Consider the following 19,695-nt stretch of genomic DNA (forward strand, 5'->3'; position numbering starts at 1 on the left):
ACAGCTTCCCGGGATTCCCCGGGGTGAGTTACCCCCAGGCCCGGCCCCAGGAGCATCAGGGCGGGGCTCCTCCTCCTCTCTTGGCTCCGTGGGGCAGTGAGCTCTGCCTAGGTTCTGGTCCCCGCGGCCACGTGTTTGGCTAATGAACTGGTTTCTCCTCAGGTGGTGATGGAGTTTGAAGAGAACCTTAAGGGAAGAGCAGACAAGAACTTCTCGAAGATGGGCAAAAAGAGGTAGCCAAATTATTTCACGTTCGTGCTTGTACATTCTGGCCAATTTGTAGCCTCCGGCACTGTTTTAAATGATTAGTGGGCGTGGGCGTTATTTCAGCCCTTGGAAGGAACTCCTCTGCTTGGAGCAGTCCTTCAGATGTGTGTGACAGATGGATGCTTCTGTGAATTCAGCCTCTACTCACATCTTTTTAGTTTTATGACCTCGGCTTTTTTGAGCGCTGTTGATCGCTCATGCCTTGAGCCTTATGCTGCTTGGGTGCTCACTGTGGCCCATTATCTTCTGATAAACACGTATACAAACACAGAATGTGGCATAACAGGTGAAACAGAACAATACAGTTATATGGTTTAAGGTTGCTTACCTATACTTAAATTAGAAAAATTGAAACTGTAATTGCTAAGAGAAAATAGTTACTCTCAATATATTTTTATCATAGTGGACTGCGTGTCGCCAGTAATTAAAAACTTACCTCAGTGGGTTCATTATATATAGAAAATTGTAAACTAAGATAATAGGAATTAGTAGCTATATTAATAGTATTCGGAAACAAGATTTCAGTATAAAGAGGGAAAGTACAAAGTGAAAGTAAACTTTACATTTAATAATGTGAAATTAGAATAAGAAACATCAGTATGATTTTTTTCAGTCACTCATTTTTAGTCCACTGAAAAGGGTAGTACAGAAAGACACTCTTGAAGTTTTCTAGTAAAGAAAGGTACACGGCATAGAACAGTTAACTTCAGCCAGACCTATTGCAGAGAAAATACAAAGTGAGCCTGGAGTTTCCAGTACTAACAAACAAGGAAGCAGGATTTAATGGACTGGTCAGAAGACACAGGAGGACCAGCAAGATGGTCCCAAAGGCCTCCTTCCAAGACTGGCAAGCCTAGTTTTGAATTCCTTTTCCAGAACCCATGTGGTAGAATCAGAAACCAACTGCAAGCTTCAAGTTGATCTTGACCTGCACAGGCCGTTGCCTTGCTTGTCACGCTTGTGGATGCATCCAAACACAATAAATAAAATACAAAAAAAAAAAAAAAAAAAAAAAAAAAAAAACAAAAAAAAAACAAAAAAACCCCCCAAAACCCCACAAACCAGACATAAGAGCAATCGAGAAGGGTTTGAACTTCGAAGAAAGTAAATGCTATAAGTGATTTCTAGAAGCATTACATTTAGTGGCCCACCAATGTTCTGAGTGCAAGGAAACATAGTAAGAGAGAAATACAAAGCATACAAGAGAGGCTTCGTTACAGAAAAATGCAGCTATCACACCGGAAAGCACGCCACCTGTCCACCGGCGAGGATAAGCAAAGGGTCTGAACCATTCAGAGAGGAAAGTACCCTTTCCTGGGAGAGAGTTTGCTCTGAGCACTTTCACAGAGGGATCAGAGGCTGTCAAGTCACTCAGCACACAGAGGGATTGGGGAGACAAGAGTTTCATCTGAAGGCAGCCGGGCTTCTGGACTGGTGCTAAGAGAGATAAATTGTGAGACATATTTGAAATTTGAAATTCCTTTCTGTCAACACTAAAAGGTAAATAAATCAAGTTTGGAAAAGCATTGAGTACACCAGGCATAGTAATTTTCATATGTAATAAAAATTATGAATAGGAGGACATTCTCTTCCACTCTAAATCCATATTTTTATATTTAATATTCATGTCCTATTTATGTTCAGCTCGAAACACATATGCCCAACATGTGGAATGTTTTAGGAGATAATTGCTTAGCATAATATCTTAACAAACTATGTACACACACACACACACACATAGACACACACACACACACACACACACACACACACACACACACACACGCACCTGTGTGTACACAAGGCTTGTTTTGTTCTTGAGATAGTGCCTTGCTGTGGAGTAATGTGGATGCTGTCCACAAACTTACTGTGTAGCCGAGGCTGGCCTGAACTTGTAATTCCTTCTCCTCCCTCCTCTGTGTCCTAAGAGCTGGAATTAGCATGTGTACACCAACGCGCCTAAGTATATTGTGTACAAAAAGCAAGGTAAAGAAAACTAATGGTTTGGTTCTACATCTATCCTCATCTTGTTATTGGTTCTGTTGTGATTACAAAGTAGAGAAATTTCCTTTTATGTTTTGTTTAGTGGCTCTTATTAAACCACTAAATAAATTGATTTTGTTATTTAGGGTTTTTTTTTTGTGGTTCTAAATCTACTCTAGGATGGTTGCCTGGATGAGCCCTGAAGTGCTTTTTAAGCTCTAGTTCTGGGAGAGAGAATACACGTTGCTACCAGTTCTTACTCCTAGTAGGTACCACAAAGCACCCATGGGTTCAAAATACAGCGCTTTAAAAGACCAACTGATAGTCAGTCGTGTTGTTATAGAATGTCCCTAAATACACATTATAGATAGCACCTCTTCCCTTTAGTACTAGGGCCCTGTGTGTGAGAGACGTGTTCTCTTACTGAATTATATCTCTAGCTCAGTGCGAGGCAAGTGCTGTACCACAGAGCTCCATCTCAGAAGCCTGCATCTCCTACCTCAGCTTGGTGGCCCAGTAGCAGGACTTGGGACAAGTTAAAGCTACTCTTCTGCGTGGGTTTTATCTGTCAGAGGCAAACAGTATGCCCTCCTCAAAGTTCTTAATGAGTTACATGTTTTTGGCTCATGCCTGGAACGTCACAACTTCTCCTAAGGAGCTCGTAGTGTCAGAGAAAGAGAAAGTAAGGAAGAAGCAGAGCTGAAGTGGTCCAGGGCTCTCTCTTCCCTTGCATCCTAGCTCCAGGGATGATGAAGCCTTGCCTTAGACTACCAGCACAGGACTATCCTGAGGCTGTGTATTTGGGTCCATGTTGCACTATTGCAAACTGGATTTTTTTCTCCACTTACTGTATGAACAAAATATGCTTTTAAGCTTCAAAGTCTGGGTCAAAATAATGTTCTTTCTGAAATAGTCTTCCATATGATTGGCTTGACACAGCTAGCTCCCTACCCATATAGGCAGTTACATGTGGTGACAAATGTGGGTTATGAGGTAGAGTTATTTGGTTTGCAACTTTCAATAAGAGTTGACATTTTTTGGCCTGGCGTGGTGGTGCACACCTTTAATCCTAGCACTCGAGAGGCAGAGGCAGGCGGATTTCTGAGTTCAAGGCCAGCCTGGTCTACAAAGTGAGTGCCAGGACAGCCAGGGCTACAGAGAAACCCTGTCTCGAAAAACCAAAAAAAAAAAAAAAAAAAAAAAAAAAAGTTGACATTTTTGGATGTAAGGACAGCTTTTTGACAATTTATAGACCTTTTTTTTTCTATTCACAGATTTTTTTTTCACATTTCATACATGTTTTTATTCTGACATTTATACAGTAAAAAATAAATATAAATTAAAACAATGAATTTTACCAGCATGCTTAAGTTTTTTAAAAATCATTTACTAATTTATTTATTTATTTACTTATTAGAAACTTCAGATTTTATTCCCCTACTGGCCCACTCTCCCACTGTTCCACATCCCATACTTCTCCCTGCCCTCCTGCCTACATGAGGATATCCCCACTTCCCACTCCCACCCCTTATCCCACCAGACATCTAAACTCCCTAGGGCCTCTAGTTTCTTGAGGGTTAGGTACATCATCTCTGAATGAACACAGACCCGGCAGTTCTCTACTGTATGTGTGTTGGGGGCCTCCTATCAGCTGGTGCATGCTGCCTGTTTGGTGGTCCAGTGTCTGAGAGGTCTCAGGGTCCAGATTAATTAAGACTGCTGGTCCTCTTACATTATTGCCCTTCTCCTCAGCTTCTTTCTACCTTCTCTAATTCAACAACAGGGGTCAGCTGCTCTGCCCATTTGGGTGCAAATATCTGCACCTGACTCTTTCAGCTGCTTGTTGGGTCTTTTGGAAGGCAGTCATGCTAGGTCCCTTTTTGTGAGCACTCCATAGCTTCGGTAATAGTGTCAGACTTTGGGGTCTCCCATTGAGCTGGACCCCACTTTGGGCCTGTTGGTGGACCTTCTTTTCCTCAGGTTCCTCTCCATTTCCATCCATGTAATTCTTTCAGACAGGAACAATTATGGGTCAGAGTTTTGACTGTGGGATGGCAACCCCATCCCTCACTTGGTGCCCTGTCTTTCTTTTGGAGGTGGGCTTTACAAGTTCTCTCCTCCCAATTTAGGGCATTTCATTTAAGGTCCCTCCCTTTGAGTCCTGAGAGTCTCTCACCTCCCATGTCTCTGATACATTCTGGAGAGTCCTCCTACCCCCAACCTCCTACCTCCCGAGGTTTCCTGTTTCCATTCTTTCTCCTGGCCTTCAGGGCTTCAGCCCTTTTCCCCCACCCAATACCATCCCCTTTCCCTCACAGGTCCCTCCCTCCCTCTCCCCTTGGGGTTGCTTTCTTCTCCCTCCCAAGTGGGACTGAGGCATCCTCACTTGAGCCCTTCAGCTTATTGAATTATTATTATTATTATTATTATTATTTTTTTTTTTTTTTTAGTTCTGTGGACTGTATCCTGGCTATTCTGTACTTTTTTTTTTTTGGCTAATATCCACTTATTAGTGAGTACATACCATGCATGTCCTTTTGGATCTGAGTTACCTCACTCAGAATGATATTTTCTAGTTCCATCCATTTGCCTGCAAAACTCAGGATGTCTTCTTTCTTAGAAGCTAAGTAGTATTCCACTGTGTAAATGAACCATATTTTCTGTGTCCATTCTTCTGTCATGGGACATCTGGGTTGTTTCCAGCTTCTGGCTATCACAAACAAGACTGCTATAAACATAGTGGAACATGTGCCCCTGTGGCATGGTGGGCATCTTTTGGGTATATTCTCAAGAGTGGTATTGCTGGGTCTGCAGGCTGGTCTAATTGGCTGTCAATATGTAGAAAAATGAAAATAGACCCATATTTGTCACCTTGCACAAAGCTCAAGTCCAAGTGGATCAAGGACCTCAACATAAAACCAGACACACTGAAACTAAATAGAAGAGAAAGTGGGAAAGAGCCTTGAACTTATTGGCACAGGGGGAAATTTCGTAAACAGAACTACAATGGCTCATGCTCTAAAATCAAAAATTAATAAATGGGACCTCATGAAACTGGAAAGCTTCTGTAAGGCAAAGGACATAATCAATAAGATAAATCAGCAGCCTACAGATTGGGAAGAATTCTTCACTAACCCACATCCAATAGAGGGATAATATCCAAAATATATAGAGATCTCAAGAAGCTAATCACCAAGAAAACCAAATAACACAATCAAAAAATGAGGTATAGAACTAAACCAAAAATTCACAACAGAGGAATCTCAAATGGCTGAGAAACACCTAAAGAAATGTTCAAAGTCCTTAGTGATCAGAGAAATGCAAATCAAAATGACCCTGAGATTCCATCTTACACCAATCAGAATGGCTCAGATCAAAACCTCAGGCTACAGCACATGTTGGTGAGGATGTGGAGAAAGAGGAACACCTCTCCATTGCTGGTGGGATTACAGACGGGTACAACCACTCTGGAAATCAATCTGGAGATTCCTCAGAAAATTGGAAAAATCACAGATTTTTAAGCTTGCATTTGTTTCTGTTATAGTCCACCTAGGACCTCAGACATGCTCTCAGAATTAGATTTTCTGTTAATTTAACTACTTTTCAAGTTAGGAGACTTATGTTCAACATGAGCTCACTGCTTTGCCTGGTTAAGTAAAGAGAATGATTCCAAATACTATCCAGAGTGCGAGTATAGTAGTAGTAGTAGTAGTAGTAGTAGTAGTAGTAGTAATAGGAATAGATTTCTAAGTAGTCATTAAAAACTACACTTAGACTTAACAAGAATGTAATGGGAAGATTAATTCAAAACATGATTGGTTTCCTTTCCTTCTTTCTTTTTCCAATAGAACATCACTATGTAGCCCAGGTTTTCCTCTAGCTTGTAAGCTTAGCTCTGTTTAGCAGTACTGGAATTATAAATATACTTTGTCATACCTAGCCATATTATCATAATTAGACCGAAAGTAATCCAAAAGAGGTAAAAAATAGAAAACTTAATTGTGTTTGAATGTGTAGTGTTTTACTTGTAAAAGATGGGTAGCTATTGATCATAAAAATTAGGAACTGTCTAGCACATGAGCAAATAAATAGTTATACAACTTCCAACACCTGGGCAAGGACAGCAGCTCTGCGGGAGAAGCATTTGAAAGCCAGACCTGGTAACACATATTTGTGATATTCTGTTGGGGAAGTATGAAGTTGAATCAGGAGGTTCACTGGAAGCTAATGGGACAGCTAGCCTGATAAATCCAGTGCTGAATAACAAGAGACTTTATCTCCACTGGTAGGAGTCAAAGAATGATACTCCACGTTTCTGCTGACCTCCATATATGCACTATTGCATGTTTGTGCTCTTCCTCCATCCCTACACATACTCACAAGTACATACATATAAAGAGTTAAAAATAGGAATACAATACCCAGTGATTGTCATATATTTAAATGTGTAAAATATATGAACATTTGTATTTATACTTCATAAGTGACATCAGACTGTTTTAATGAGTACTGTGAAGACATACTTGTCCTGGTTATCATTAGTTGTATAACTTTAAAGTTTTCATAGCATTTTTGAAGTTTTGTATAATTCCTTTGTTGTTTTTCTCAGTAAAAAGGAGAAGAAAGAAAAGAAACCTGCTGTTGGCGTATTTGGGATGGTGAGTTTGGGATGTATTCATTATTTAAAACACTGCCCTCAAAAAGGAGACATTTCCTGCAGCTTTCTTAGGAAGTATGGCAATGTGGATGTAGAGTTAATTGATTGGCGTTAGCTTATTTCCAGAGGAATGCCAATCATACTTTGCCATGTACTGAGCCTCAGCAGCTTTCTCCTCAGTTTTCCATTTTCTCCAAGTCAGTTATGTTGCCAGTGATCTTTTACCTGTATTTTTCTTCTTGACAGTCATTGCCAGCTAGGTAGAGAAAGCTTGCTGTATTCGATTCTATCTTTTTGCTGTTATTTGAGACAAGGTCTTGCTGTGTATGTAGAACAGTTTGGCCTCAAAATGCCTGATTCTTCTACCTCCTAAGTACTGGGATTGCCATGGCATAGCACCATGCTTTGAACACAGCAGAGGGAGAGCACAGCCTGGTGTTACACAGTAGCGTGGCAGTCCAAAGTGTTTTTGAAGTGCCATTTCCAGTTTCATGTGCTCACTGTGCGCATGCCCTGTTCTCTTCTAGTTTCGCTATGCAGATTGGCTGGACAAGCTGTGCATGATTCTGGGAACTCTCGCTGCTATTATCCATGGAACATTACTTCCCCTCTTGATGCTGGTGTTTGGAAACATGACAGATAGTTTTACAAAAGCAGAAGCCAGTATTCTGCCAAGCATTACTAATCAAAGTAAGAAATATTTGTGGAACCAAATTTATTGGAATTTTGCAAGTAACATTCTCTTAATGAACCATTTGCAGGGCCTTTACCAAATGTGCAGTGTTGTGTTTTGTGCTGTAAAAGGCGGAGGGTCAGCGCTCTCATTCAGGTTTGTAATGAGTTTGAGGAAATAATGTTTATGGGCATTAGAGCATCTAGGAGAAGTGCTGGCAGAGATAAGTCGGAAAGGAGGAGGCTCTATGAAGTCAGAAATGCCTTTGAAGGCTTCAGAAGGAAGTACAGGATCTAACCAGGACTGCAATGGTTTGAGCGTCCATGGCTATGAGTGTGAGTTTCAGATGATGTCCATGGCTCTGAGTGTAAGCGAGGAGTTTGGGATGTTTCTAACACTTTTAGCCTAAGAAACTGGAAGGACATGGTTTCTCTCCATTGAGAAAAAGGAAGGGAGAGGCATCTGGGCAGTTTTGGCTGAAAGCAGATCCTGGAGTGGAGAGAAGAAGGCTAAGACAGTTGTTTATAGAGAGAGGGAGAGGGGACAGAATAAGGGAGTGAGAGGAGAGTATGTGTGAGGATGTTAGTTATCGATGGGAAAAGTGATGCTTTTGTTCTTATGGAAATACGACAGTGGAAGGTGATATCTGAAAGAGGGTGAAGAGATTTAGAGAGATCCTCTGTGAAGGACAGCATGCAATGGTCAGGAGGAAATGCTCACCAGGGTAATAGCATGGACAGCTCAGCTACAGTGACAGGTGGAAATAGTGTATCCATGACAAAATCCGAAGATGGATAGAGGAGGAGTTGGGAATCTATGTGTGTTTTCTGCTGGTAAGTAAATCTTCCTGTCTGCCAGGGACATGTTTAAAAAGTGTCCTGTGAATGCCTGAAACTGAGAATACTGAACCATGACTATATTTACAATGTGTTTCTTATATAGGCACACCAGTTATAAAGTTTATTTTATAAATTAGGCATGACAAGAGATTAATGGCAATAATTAATAAAACAACAAATACAGCAATGCCCTGTGCTAAAAGTTATTTTAGCGTTTGTTCCTATTTTCTCTCTCTCTACCATCTTACTGTGTACTCCTGATCCTCCTTTTGATGGCGTCACATGATTCAGTTTCATGAGCCACTGCAGGAAACTGAAGCCACAGAGAGTCTAAATTTGGATAGCTAGGGGACTGTTAGAATTTAGTTTCTATCAGTAAGGTTCAAAGGAAGAAACACGTTAATACAGAAAGACGCAAACATCAGAAGAGTGGAGAAACCTGTGAGCTGCTGAATTATGTTGTCTTAAACACAAACGTCCTTGACTTGGGAGGGACAGGCTGCTAGCTCCGAGCTTCAGTTTTCAGGTCACTGTCAGTCATGCAGAGATTGAGTTGTCATAAACTACTGGAGGACTTACAGCTCAGTTTGTACTCAGTGAACATGTTGGCAGGTTCCAGTTATAAATTCAGGTGTGTGTGTGTGTGTGTGTGTGTGTGTGTGTGTGTGTGTAAAACAACAACTAATGAATAATAGGTCATGATTTTAAAGAGAAAGTAATACATGGGAGGGTTTGGAGAGAGAGAAAAGGGAAGGAAATTGTAGCTGAAACCGATTAATCTCTTCTTTAATCAACCCAGCAGTGGCCACGTGTGTTCCTAACTGCTCGCCCCAGTGTTCTGGGTTCTCAAGTGAAAGATGCACACATGCAGCCTTATATTTTAATATGTCTTAAGCAGTTCAAAGGCTGTGCCACTCCCAAACTTTTAGGTGGTTAACACTTCCCCTCCCATATTCCTGAGTTGTTACTTACTAAAATCTGTATTCCATCTTTGTTGCCCTAGACCCAGTTGTGCGGTTGGAGGGGGGCCAGGCCACTCTTCCTGACTCTTTTTTTTTTTTTTATGGGTTGAGACAATGTCTCACTGTATAGCTCTTGCTGGAGCTCAGAGACCTGCCTGCCACTGCCTCCAGATTAAAGGTCTACATAGTCATGCCTGATACTCCAGATCGTAAGTCTTTTTTTTTCCAGTACAGATTTTATTTTTTTTTTAATTTTTATTAGGTATTTTCCTCATTTACATTTCCAATGCTATCCCAAAAGTCCCCCATACCCTCCCCCTCACTCCCCTACCCACCCACTCTCACTTTTTGGCCCTGGCATTCCCCTGTACTGGGGCGTATAAAGTTTGCAAGTCCAATGGGCCTCTCTTTCCATTGATGGTCGACTAGGCCATCTTTTGATACCAGAGGATCCCACAATACCTCTCCTGGGCATATATCCAGAAGATGTCCCAACCGGTAAGAAGGACACATGCTCCACTATGTTCATAGCAGCCTTATTTATAATAGCCAAAAGCTGGAAAGAACCCAGATGCCCCCCAACAGAGGAATGGATACAGAAAATGTGGTACATTTACACAATGGAGTACTACTCAGCTACTAAAAAGAATGGATTTATGAAATTCCTAGGCAAATGGATGGACCTGAAGGGTATCATCCTGAGTGAGGTAACCCAATCACAAAGGAACTTACACAATATGTACTCACTGATAAGTGGATATTAGCCCAGAAACTTAGGATACCCAAGATATAAGATACAATTTGCTAAACGCATGAAACTCTTCCTGACTCTTACATGTTGGCTGTCTCTCTGTCCTCCACTTCTCAAGCCTGGTCTTTACTTCTCTCTCAGCAAAGGGGAGTCTTTCTCCTTCTTCCTCCTTTGGTCCCCCCTGACCTGGTAATTCTCTGGTAAGTCCCACCTCTGTCTTCCTGCCCAGCCATTGACTGCCAGCAACTTTATTTACCAAAACCAACTGGGGGCAGGGACCCTCGTGCAATTTTTGGAACCAGATTAACATGATACAAGTGTAAAAAAATTTCAAAAATGTTAGCAATGCCTATATGAAAATACTCTTGATAATTCAATGATGTACTTAGCTTATAAGGACCCTTTGTTTTTCTTTTTTAGATGTGTGTGTGTGTGTGTGTGTGTGTGTGTGTGTGTGTGCAAAGCTTAACCGACTGGAGTTTTCTGTAGTCTCTGAATTCATATCTTCATGTGAACCAAGTGCATCAGATAGACCTAGATCAAGACCTCTGTGGTTTTAAATGTGTTGTACTGATATTGCCAGGACACCCAAAAGTCTAAGTGACATCCAGGAAATTAAAGAAATGACAGTGAGTTGGCATAAGATAGGACTAGAGACTGATTTGAAGGGACCTTAAATCCAGCATAGGCTATGGACCAAGGTCAAGGGGATCAGAAGCTCACTCAGCTTCACACATGTCCATATCATTTACATCGTAAATCATCTGTTTTCTTTCTTTCCCTCCCTTCCCATTGAGTTCCACACATATTATAATCTAACATGTTGCAATGACTTTAAGATTTGAAGTATGCCTTTCCTTGACTGAGCACTCCTGATTATGGTAATTTTTCCTATACAATACTTATCATATGTTCATATATATGTACACACATTCTTATGCAGTATTATTTGTCTGTTTATGTGGTCCTGGATCAAATCTAGGGCATAGTGTTTGCTAGGTAAGTAGATTCTCACTGAGCAATAATCCCAGTTTGTAACAGTATGATATTGGAAACAACTATAATGAATGGAAATTTTAAATTGATATAGGCATACACTGAAAGAAAAATTGTTAATGAATGTAGAATAAAATTCATTTTTAAATGTTTTGCATAAGCCGGGCAGTAGTGGCACATGCCTTTAGTCCCAGCACTTGGGAGGCAGAGGCAGGTGGATTTCTGAGTTCGAGACCAACCTTGTCTACAGAGTGAGTTCCAGGACAGCCAGGGCTATACAGAGAAACCCAGTCTTGAGAAAAAACAAACAAACAAAAAAACCCACAAAAAAAAACAAAAACAAAACAAAAAATGTTTTGTATATAGGCACATCTATAAAAGAAAAATTTTAAATACATAAGAATGCTGACTGGTAGTTATTTTAATTTATGTGGATAGTTATGGTGTTGGGGTTTCTCATGTATTTGGTTCAGACTGTTAGCACTTCTCAATAGTGTGTTATGCTCAATTCTTAATGATAATTTTCAGGTAAGATAAGAGTAAAGAGATGGAATGCTAGGGTTTAAGTATGTGCGCGAGTGTCCAGTCATTTGGTGCTTACTTGTCACTGTGGGTTTCTTCTTGAAAGTCACTTTACATTCTTCTTCTTCAATGTAGGCAGTGTGTAGTTGTGCAGGGCCAGCAGGAAAGTGTTTGAATGAATGTCAATAAAGCTTGAATTGGAACTGAATTGATCACTTGAATCCTGCTTTTGTGTAAAATTTCAAGTGAAATGAGTTTGGCTTATTTTCCATGTGTATTATCATTGGAGATCAAAGAGGCATCAATGGGCCAGCTCTGTTTTCTGGTTGTCTAGGTGGACCCAACAGTACTCTGATCATCAGCAACAGCAGTCTGGAGGAAGAGATGGCCATGTAATTCTGCACTTTATTCTTTCATTAATCTTTCCTGCATGAATCCAGTTAGAATGACCTATACACATTTTCACTTTTATAAGATGATTTGAAGCGGAAAAAGAAGCTCGCTGTCCACAGCTTTGCAGTTAATACCTTGCTTCTTGCACAGTTTCCCTAGTAATAATGGTAATAAGGCTGGCCAGTGGGAAAATGTTAAACTCAGCTTCTAATTCTAAATAATGAAGTAAAACAACCTAGAATAAATAAATGTTTAATTTTGACCTTGGGTTACCTTGGGGAAACATTTTAATACTTTATGTGCTTTGAAGTTTGTTGCTCAATATCCTTTAACCAGTGTGTAAAGATCTATAACAGTAGTAGACGATGTGATTCTACATTGTTCTATAGATGGTTTGCTTTGACATGCTTAAAGGAAGCATAGCCACTGGCTTATACTTGAAAGATATGAAGTAAGTCCTTGGATTACTATTATATAGAGGCTATATATATATATATATATATATATATATATATATATATATATATATACAGCCTGATGGGGCCCATTGCTGAGTTCTCATGATGCTCATGATGTAGTAAGATTAGAGCTACAACAGCATGTCTTACCTGATTGCCAGTATATATATATTAGAGAAAGAGAGAGAGGGGGGAGGGAACTTACATGCCCCATCCGACCTCACTATGTAGCCAAGGCTACTCTCAAGCTTGTGGCATTCCATCTGCCTCAGCCATACAAGTGCCAGAATTACAGGTTTAAGCACCAGTGCCCAGTTAACAGCAATATATTGACTGTTTAAATATGCATTATTAAGGAATTGTGGACCCTCCTTAGGACTGTCAGGTATAGACAGGAGGCTTTTGAGATTGAGGTCAGCCTGGGCAACATAGCAAGATGTTATTTTTAAAAAACTTTAAAAATGTAAATAAGTGAACAATAACAACAACAACAACAAATTTATAGGCTGTCCCCTAAGCATAAGTTACATTTGTTAAATGTGGCTACTCTTGCTGTCATTAGCACATGAAAAATAATTGACTATAGACTCATCTATTAATGAGAAGCATTGTAGTGGCACCACATCTTCTTGCAAGTTGTAAGAGGTAACAGGGCATGAGCTGCTAGCAAGATTCCTGATAGGTTGAGCACAGAACTGTGCCCATCACATCAGACAATCTCGTGCTTTTATGTAAGCATTTTGATGCTTCCCCACGACATACTGCATTCCTCAGAAGATAATGAGTAGAACTCTTTTTTCTTTTAAGTGGGGAAATCTGTATCCTGTATTTCATTTCGGAAGGTTTGCGTTTAGTCTAAACATAACTAGATGTTGATGAAGAAGAGAAGCCCAAGGGATTCACTTTTGTGAATCTGAAGCCTCAGAACAAGTCAGCTTCAAATTCATCTTTTTCTTAGTTTAATTTGAGGACTTTCACTTCTCATTGTTTCAATTTAAATAAGAAGGGCTGCACTTTGATTCCTTAAAACATTTTGGGGTAGTTCAAAATGACCAGTTGGTCAGATGACCTACAAATGCTATTAGTTTTCAGCTGTCACCAGCAACTGTCTGTCGGTAGTTCACTGGCATGGCATCACTCCCATCTCTGGGTTCCACTTTCTAAAATTTCTGTCACTTGTCCCTTGAAAAGCAGACAGTGTGATGGAGGCTCATTACTGAGTTCTCATGATGCTCATGATGTAGTAAGATTAGGGCTACAATGGCATGTCTTACCTGATTGCCAGGACTCCCTCATAGTAACTGGCTCCTCTGCGTGCTTATTTTATGTAAGGCACTGGCCCAAGCACCGTTTTCCCAGCTAGAAAATTGGGACCCAGGATCTTAAGCAGCCTGCCTGTGTTTACAAGGTATTTAAGTGAAGAGCAGGGATTTATTTATCCCACTGCAGTGTCCAGTACTGACCATTTCTCTACATTAGTGCAGACGTAGACAGATGCTGACCACTACAGCTCCTTACAACTGCTTCTCATCTGTTAAGGAGGATGGGATATGTGGAAATGCAGTGTTCTTGTTTTTCAGATACGCCTACTATTACACCGGGATTGGTGCTGGTGTGCTCATAGTTGCCTACATCCAGGTTTCACTTTGGTGCCTGGCAGCTGGAAGACAGATACACAAGATTAGGCAGAAGTTTTTCCATGCTATAATGAATCAGGAGATAGGCTGGTTTGATGTGCATGATGTTGGGGAGCTCAACACCCGGCTCACAGAGTGAGTACTTCGTTGTATGCTGAAGTCAGATGTGGTCTTGTTCTTCGTGCTGTGAAGCAGATACCACCAGATACCACATCTGTTAGGTGTGCCGGTGCATAACTGAGCAGAGTAAAGCCCTGTGGACAGTACCTGTGTCTCACACAGTTTCTTGTTCACAACTGGCAGGGGATGGGAGGTAGGGAGGGGACTCCTGCTTGCCTGGCACTGAATAAGGGGTTAAGCTTGCAGAATCAAGACTGAGCACAGCAATAGTGCACAATGAAACAACAACCTGGCCTGCCTGTCCCACTGAGCACTATCCTGCCAGGGCTCCATGGCACCCTTTGGACAACGGTGGAAAGAAGGAATGGGCTTCTGTCTATCATCCTCTGCTTCATGAAAGACATGATGAACTCAAAGATTGTGTTCATAGAGGACAGAGCCATATGCATACAGCAGAAATCTCTGAGCAGTTTGGAATTTCATAGCGAATAGTCTTACACATCCCATGTTTGTAATCTGAGGCCATGTGGACCACAGAATACTGTTAATGACAAATCTGCTGGAAACAATCTGTCATGTGGAATATATATATATATATATATATATATATATATAATACACGCACATATATTTTTCTTCTAGACATTAATTTATGTCAGACTCAGTGATGCAATATAAAAATGAATAAATTCTGTGTTTGCAAATCTGATATTATTTGTAACACAATTTCTTTCTCCTTTAGTGATGTCTCCAAAATTAATGACGGAATTGGTGACAAAATTGGGATGTTTTTTCAGTCCATAACCACATTTTTAGCCGGTTTTATCATAGGATTTATAAGTGGTTGGAAGCTAACCCTTGTCATTTTGGCTGTCAGCCCTCTTATTGGATTGTCATCTGCTTTGTGGGCAAAGGTAAGTGCACACATTGCAGAGCCGTCCCCAGACTCCGAGGAAGGTCTTTTAACCACAACAACTGTGAGTTTGGTACTTGTTTTTAGACTTCTGTTTGCCAATAAGTGGGATAGGATGACTCTGCCCCACTGAGCTATTATTTGTGGACAGGATAGGAAGGAAGGGGACCGCCTATCTCATTCCCCCACCTCTATAGTAACTACATGCTGAGCTGGAAAGATCTGTGCTCAGTAGAGGACAACACCATATCATTGTGAGGTGTCAGGAACAGGAGTGGCTTTCCCTGGTCTATACCACTCTACAATGATTTCTGCAAGACTTACTGTCACTCTCCAGGGAGCAATCTCAGGTAGTCAGGCTTGAATTGTGTGTTTACCCAATGAGTCATCTTACCCAGCCTTTGCCTAAAAGCTTCTTTTTCTTAATTGATTTCCAAACAATTAGTAAAACATTGAACAAGTTATATTTAAATTCATGTCAGAATTTAATCAATAAATTATTTTAAGTATTTTAAGATATCTTGTAGATAGGTAAGGAAAAGGGAGCACAATTTAGTCTTTAAGAACTACACATTGCTTCAGTTATTGGGGCCTTTGTTTCACTCCCTGCTCTGCATATCTTAGATCCCTAGAGTGTTGGCTCATTTAAAAGATATGTGCACTAGCTGGAAAAGCTGTTTCTCACTGTGGGCTTGAGGCTGTCTTCCCAACCCAAACAGGAAGAACAGAAGGGTCCCAGGAACAGGAGTCATCTCACCCAGAGTCCCTTTGTGTCCCCATTCTCTTCCTCGAACATTCACTGGAGCAGCTAGAAGGCACCGAGAGGGAAACCATTATACTTTTGCTCTCCCACGAGAGTCAAAGATCTTGTTTTGTATGATTAATGTACAAGCAACAATTTTATATCTTTACTTTTTACTTTGCGAAAGATAGAGTTAGCTAGGCATTCTTAAATGATATGAGATTGCACTTCGACAGGTATTGACTTCATTTACTAATAAGGAACTCCAGGCTTATGCAAAAGCTGGAGCAGTTGCTGAAGAAGTCTTAGCAGCCATCAGAACTGTGATTGCCTTTGGAGGACAACAGAAGGAACTTGAAAGGTTTGGACTTCTGCTAGAAATGAAAAATTCTGTGCCATTGCTGATGTTCTGAAAAGTTGCAATTCTAAGTATGCTTTCCTATTGCATGTCTTCAGAAGAAGGGAGCATATATGTTCTGTTTGCTTTTTGCATTGAAATATTTGAAAGCCTGTTTTCATTCCTAAGAGGATGGGATGATACAGAAACTACAAATAAGGAAGTTGCTGCTGTACAGATAACCATTAGTTTAAGAAGTAAAAGACTTTAAAGAGAGTCATGGTAATATTTTTTTTCTTTTTTTGGAAAGACTTTGACATTTGCTTTGATGGGGGTGGAGAGCTGCCTAGTGATTAAGAGGGTATAATGTTCTTGTGGGCTCAGCCACCTGTAACTTCTGCTCCAGAGGATCTGACTGATGCTTTTTTTTTCTTTTTTGCCTTCAAAGGCATCTTTGCTCATATGCACATATGAGCATATCCACTCAACACACATAATCTTTAAAATTACGCTTTGATAAGAGAAATGTACTAAGGAGCAGGAGGGGGGCACATTTAAACATGGTGTAGGATATCTCTTAGGGGAGATTTTTAACAAGCCTGAGGCCTGAGAGATGTGAATAAGTTTCCCATAGCTAGGACAGGGATGGGGTCTGGGATTAAAGACAATGAAAATCTCCTAAGATGGCAAACGCTCCAGGCTGGTGTGGAATATATCATCACAGAGCTTCTATGTCTGAAGCAACCAATCATGCCCACTTTTCCCTCAAATCACCAGGTGTTGAAAGAAACTGGCTTATCAATAATACAATACAATTATAAATACATTAAATTAAATGTATTTAATTGTGAATGCATTTAATTCACTAGTCAGAATAGTTCTATTAACAGGTTCTTTTTTTCTCATGTTTTTTCAAGTGCTACCTTCTGGATGCAATTTTTTTTCTTTTGTGGAGTACTGTCTGGTGATTGTTGGCTCTATTTCCTGAGTGACCAGAGTGTTGAGGGAAATATCAAACAAACAAACAAACAAAACCCTGCAAGCTTCAGGAGCTACTGCTAGCAACTCTCCACCCTGGCCCAGTCCTGCCAGGCTACTCTCTGCCTCTAGCCCTTCCCCACCCTCCCACTGCACCCCCACCCACCCCCACAGACCAATAGCTATGCTCCCAGCTCTGGTTCGCTTGTCTCTGTATAGTTCTCTCTCTGCCATATAAAACCCTGTCTGTAGTCAGAGGTCCCACATTTCAGTAACCCAGCAAATCAAAACTCTAGAAGCTTATAATTGACAAGTCAAATTTATATATCAATAAATTCTCAATTCACAAGATGCCATTACAATAATTTCAGAACCAATTGATAATGATAAAAGTAGCTCACCTAGATTAGACAAATTATCCCAATTAATCTAACCTTTATGATATCATAACTCCCTGTGACTAGTTAAAGCCATGCTGGTTCAGGGTCTTCTTCCTGTCCGTCTGCCTCCATCTTGGCTTTTCTTTTTTCTCTCTCCCCTGATGCTCTCTGTCTCTGCAACTCTTAGCTCTGCCTCCCTTTTCCCTGTCCAATCACAGATCTCCTGCTGCACTAATATTTTAATGTGATTGCATAGGGAAAATCCTGACACACCAGAGTCCTATTCTGAAAGTCCTTACTTACATCTAAATGTTCAAGTATCTGCCCTGCTTTCTCTCTAGCAGATTCAGACTGCTAGGTCTTTAGACTGCTTTGTTATGGAAAATGTTTGTTTCTCTTTCAGTTATGGCAGATGGTTTTTCTGGGTATAATAGTCTTGGTTATTAGCTGTGTTCTTTCAATCATATCACTCCAAGCCCTTCTGGTTATAACAGCTTCTATTAAAAAATCGGCTGTTATTTTGATTGCCCTGCCTTTCTATGGGATTTGGTTCTTTTCTCCTGCAGCTTTTAGTTCCCTCCCTCCCTCCCTCCCTCCCTCCCTTCCTCCCTTCCTTTTTGTGATCTTAGTGTTTTAACTATAAGATGACACGGGAATTCTTTTCTGGTCCTGTCTCTTAGGTGCTCTGTATGTGTCTTGTACCTAGACAGACATTTATTCTCTTAGATATGGCAATTTTTTTTCCTATGGTTTTTGTTAGCAATATTTTCTGAGCCTTTGGCATGAAGTTCTTGTTTTGTGATGGCCATCATTCATAGATTTAAACTTTCATGGTATTTCAAAGTTCTTGCATGTTCTGTTTATCTGTTTTTTAGAAAAAATTATCATTGCTCTTGACTGAATGATACAATTCTTTTACCTTGATCCAAGTCTTGCTAGACTGTCCTCCATGTTATCCAGTCTCTCAGGAAGTAAGGCTTTCCACACAGCTTTTGATCGATTTATTGAGTGTTGTGCTTTGAGCATCATTTTGGTTTGATTTTTCTTTGATACTTCTGTCAGTACTGAAATATTTTCATATCTTGAATTGACTTCCATATTTCATTTAGATGCTTGTATGCTCTTTGAGTACATTCATGATTTTGAATTCTGTAAATGTGACTATTGTCATATGCTTTAATTCTTTGTTTGGAATTTCAGCTATGTCACTGTCAGTGCCAGGCCTTTTGGGAGAATACGTTTTCTTGGGTTTTCATCTAATTTTTTGTTTTTGAGTTGGTGTTGTCCATCGGGAGTTAGTGGGTAGCAGAATTATTTTTTTCTGGGTCATCTCTTTAATGAGGATGACCCAGCATTATTAATTGGAGTGTTGTGGCTCCTGTCACTCCTTAAGGGTACCCTTTATACCAGTTTGTTGAGGTAGGAAAGAGAACTAGTAGGCTTAGTAGCTTAGTCAAATCTAGCCTGTGTGTCCCTCATATGCTGGCAGTGTGCAGTTCCATAGTTCAGCTCTTCCATGTAAATTTTTCTCCATTAATCACTTATTTATTCACTTTACACCCTGATTGTTGCCTCCTTGTCTTGGTCCCTTGCTCACACACTCTCTCCCCCATCCCTTATCCCCTTCTTCTCTGAGAGAGTAGAGCCCTTCCTCCCCTCCTGATAGATATCTCCCCACCCTGGCACATTAAGTCTCTGAAGGGCTAGGTGCATCCTCTCCCATGGAAACCAGACAAGACAGCCAAGGTAGAGGAATGGATTCCATAGACAGGCAACAGCTTTAGGGACAGACCCACTCTAGTTGTTGGGGGACCCACATTAAGACTGAGCTGCACATCTGCTACTTATGTGCTTGGGAGAGGGGTGCTAGGTCCAGCATGTGTATGCTTTTTGATTGGTGGCTCAGTTTCTAAGAGCCCCCAATGATCCAGGTTAGTTGACTCTGTTGGTCTTCCTATCCTCTTTGGGGCCTTCAATACTTCCCCCCAACTCTTCCATAAGATTCTTTGAACTCCTTCCAATGTTTGGCTATGGGTCCCTGCATGTTTCAGTGAGCTGTTAAGCAGGAGCTCTCAGAGGAGAGCCAG

The 19,695-nt window shown here is 40.6% G+C and overlaps 1 protein-coding gene across 1 annotated transcript in view; it reads left to right on the forward strand.

Annotated features, from left to right (window-relative positions):
* The window catches only part of Abcb1b (ATP-binding cassette, sub-family B (MDR/TAP), member 1B), a 68,168-nt gene that overhangs the window by 427 nt on the left and 48,046 nt on the right, over positions 1-19,695 (forward strand). Inside the window, exons 2-8 of the mRNA NM_011075.2 lie at positions 163-233; positions 6,860-6,908; positions 7,435-7,597; positions 11,985-12,042; positions 14,082-14,273; positions 15,001-15,172; positions 16,150-16,274. Of these exons, the coding sequence (NP_035205.1) occupies positions 169-233; positions 6,860-6,908; positions 7,435-7,597; positions 11,985-12,042; positions 14,082-14,273; positions 15,001-15,172; positions 16,150-16,274 (824 nt within the window). The 5' untranslated portion in view covers positions 163-168. The remainder of the gene's footprint in view (positions 1-162; positions 234-6,859; positions 6,909-7,434; positions 7,598-11,984; positions 12,043-14,081; positions 14,274-15,000; positions 15,173-16,149; positions 16,275-19,695) is intronic.

This window comes from Mus musculus, chromosome 5 (genome assembly GCF_000001635.26).
Source record: "Mus musculus strain C57BL/6J chromosome 5, GRCm38.p6 C57BL/6J".
Classification (NCBI taxonomy): Eukaryota; Metazoa; Chordata; class Mammalia; order Rodentia; family Muridae; genus Mus; species Mus musculus.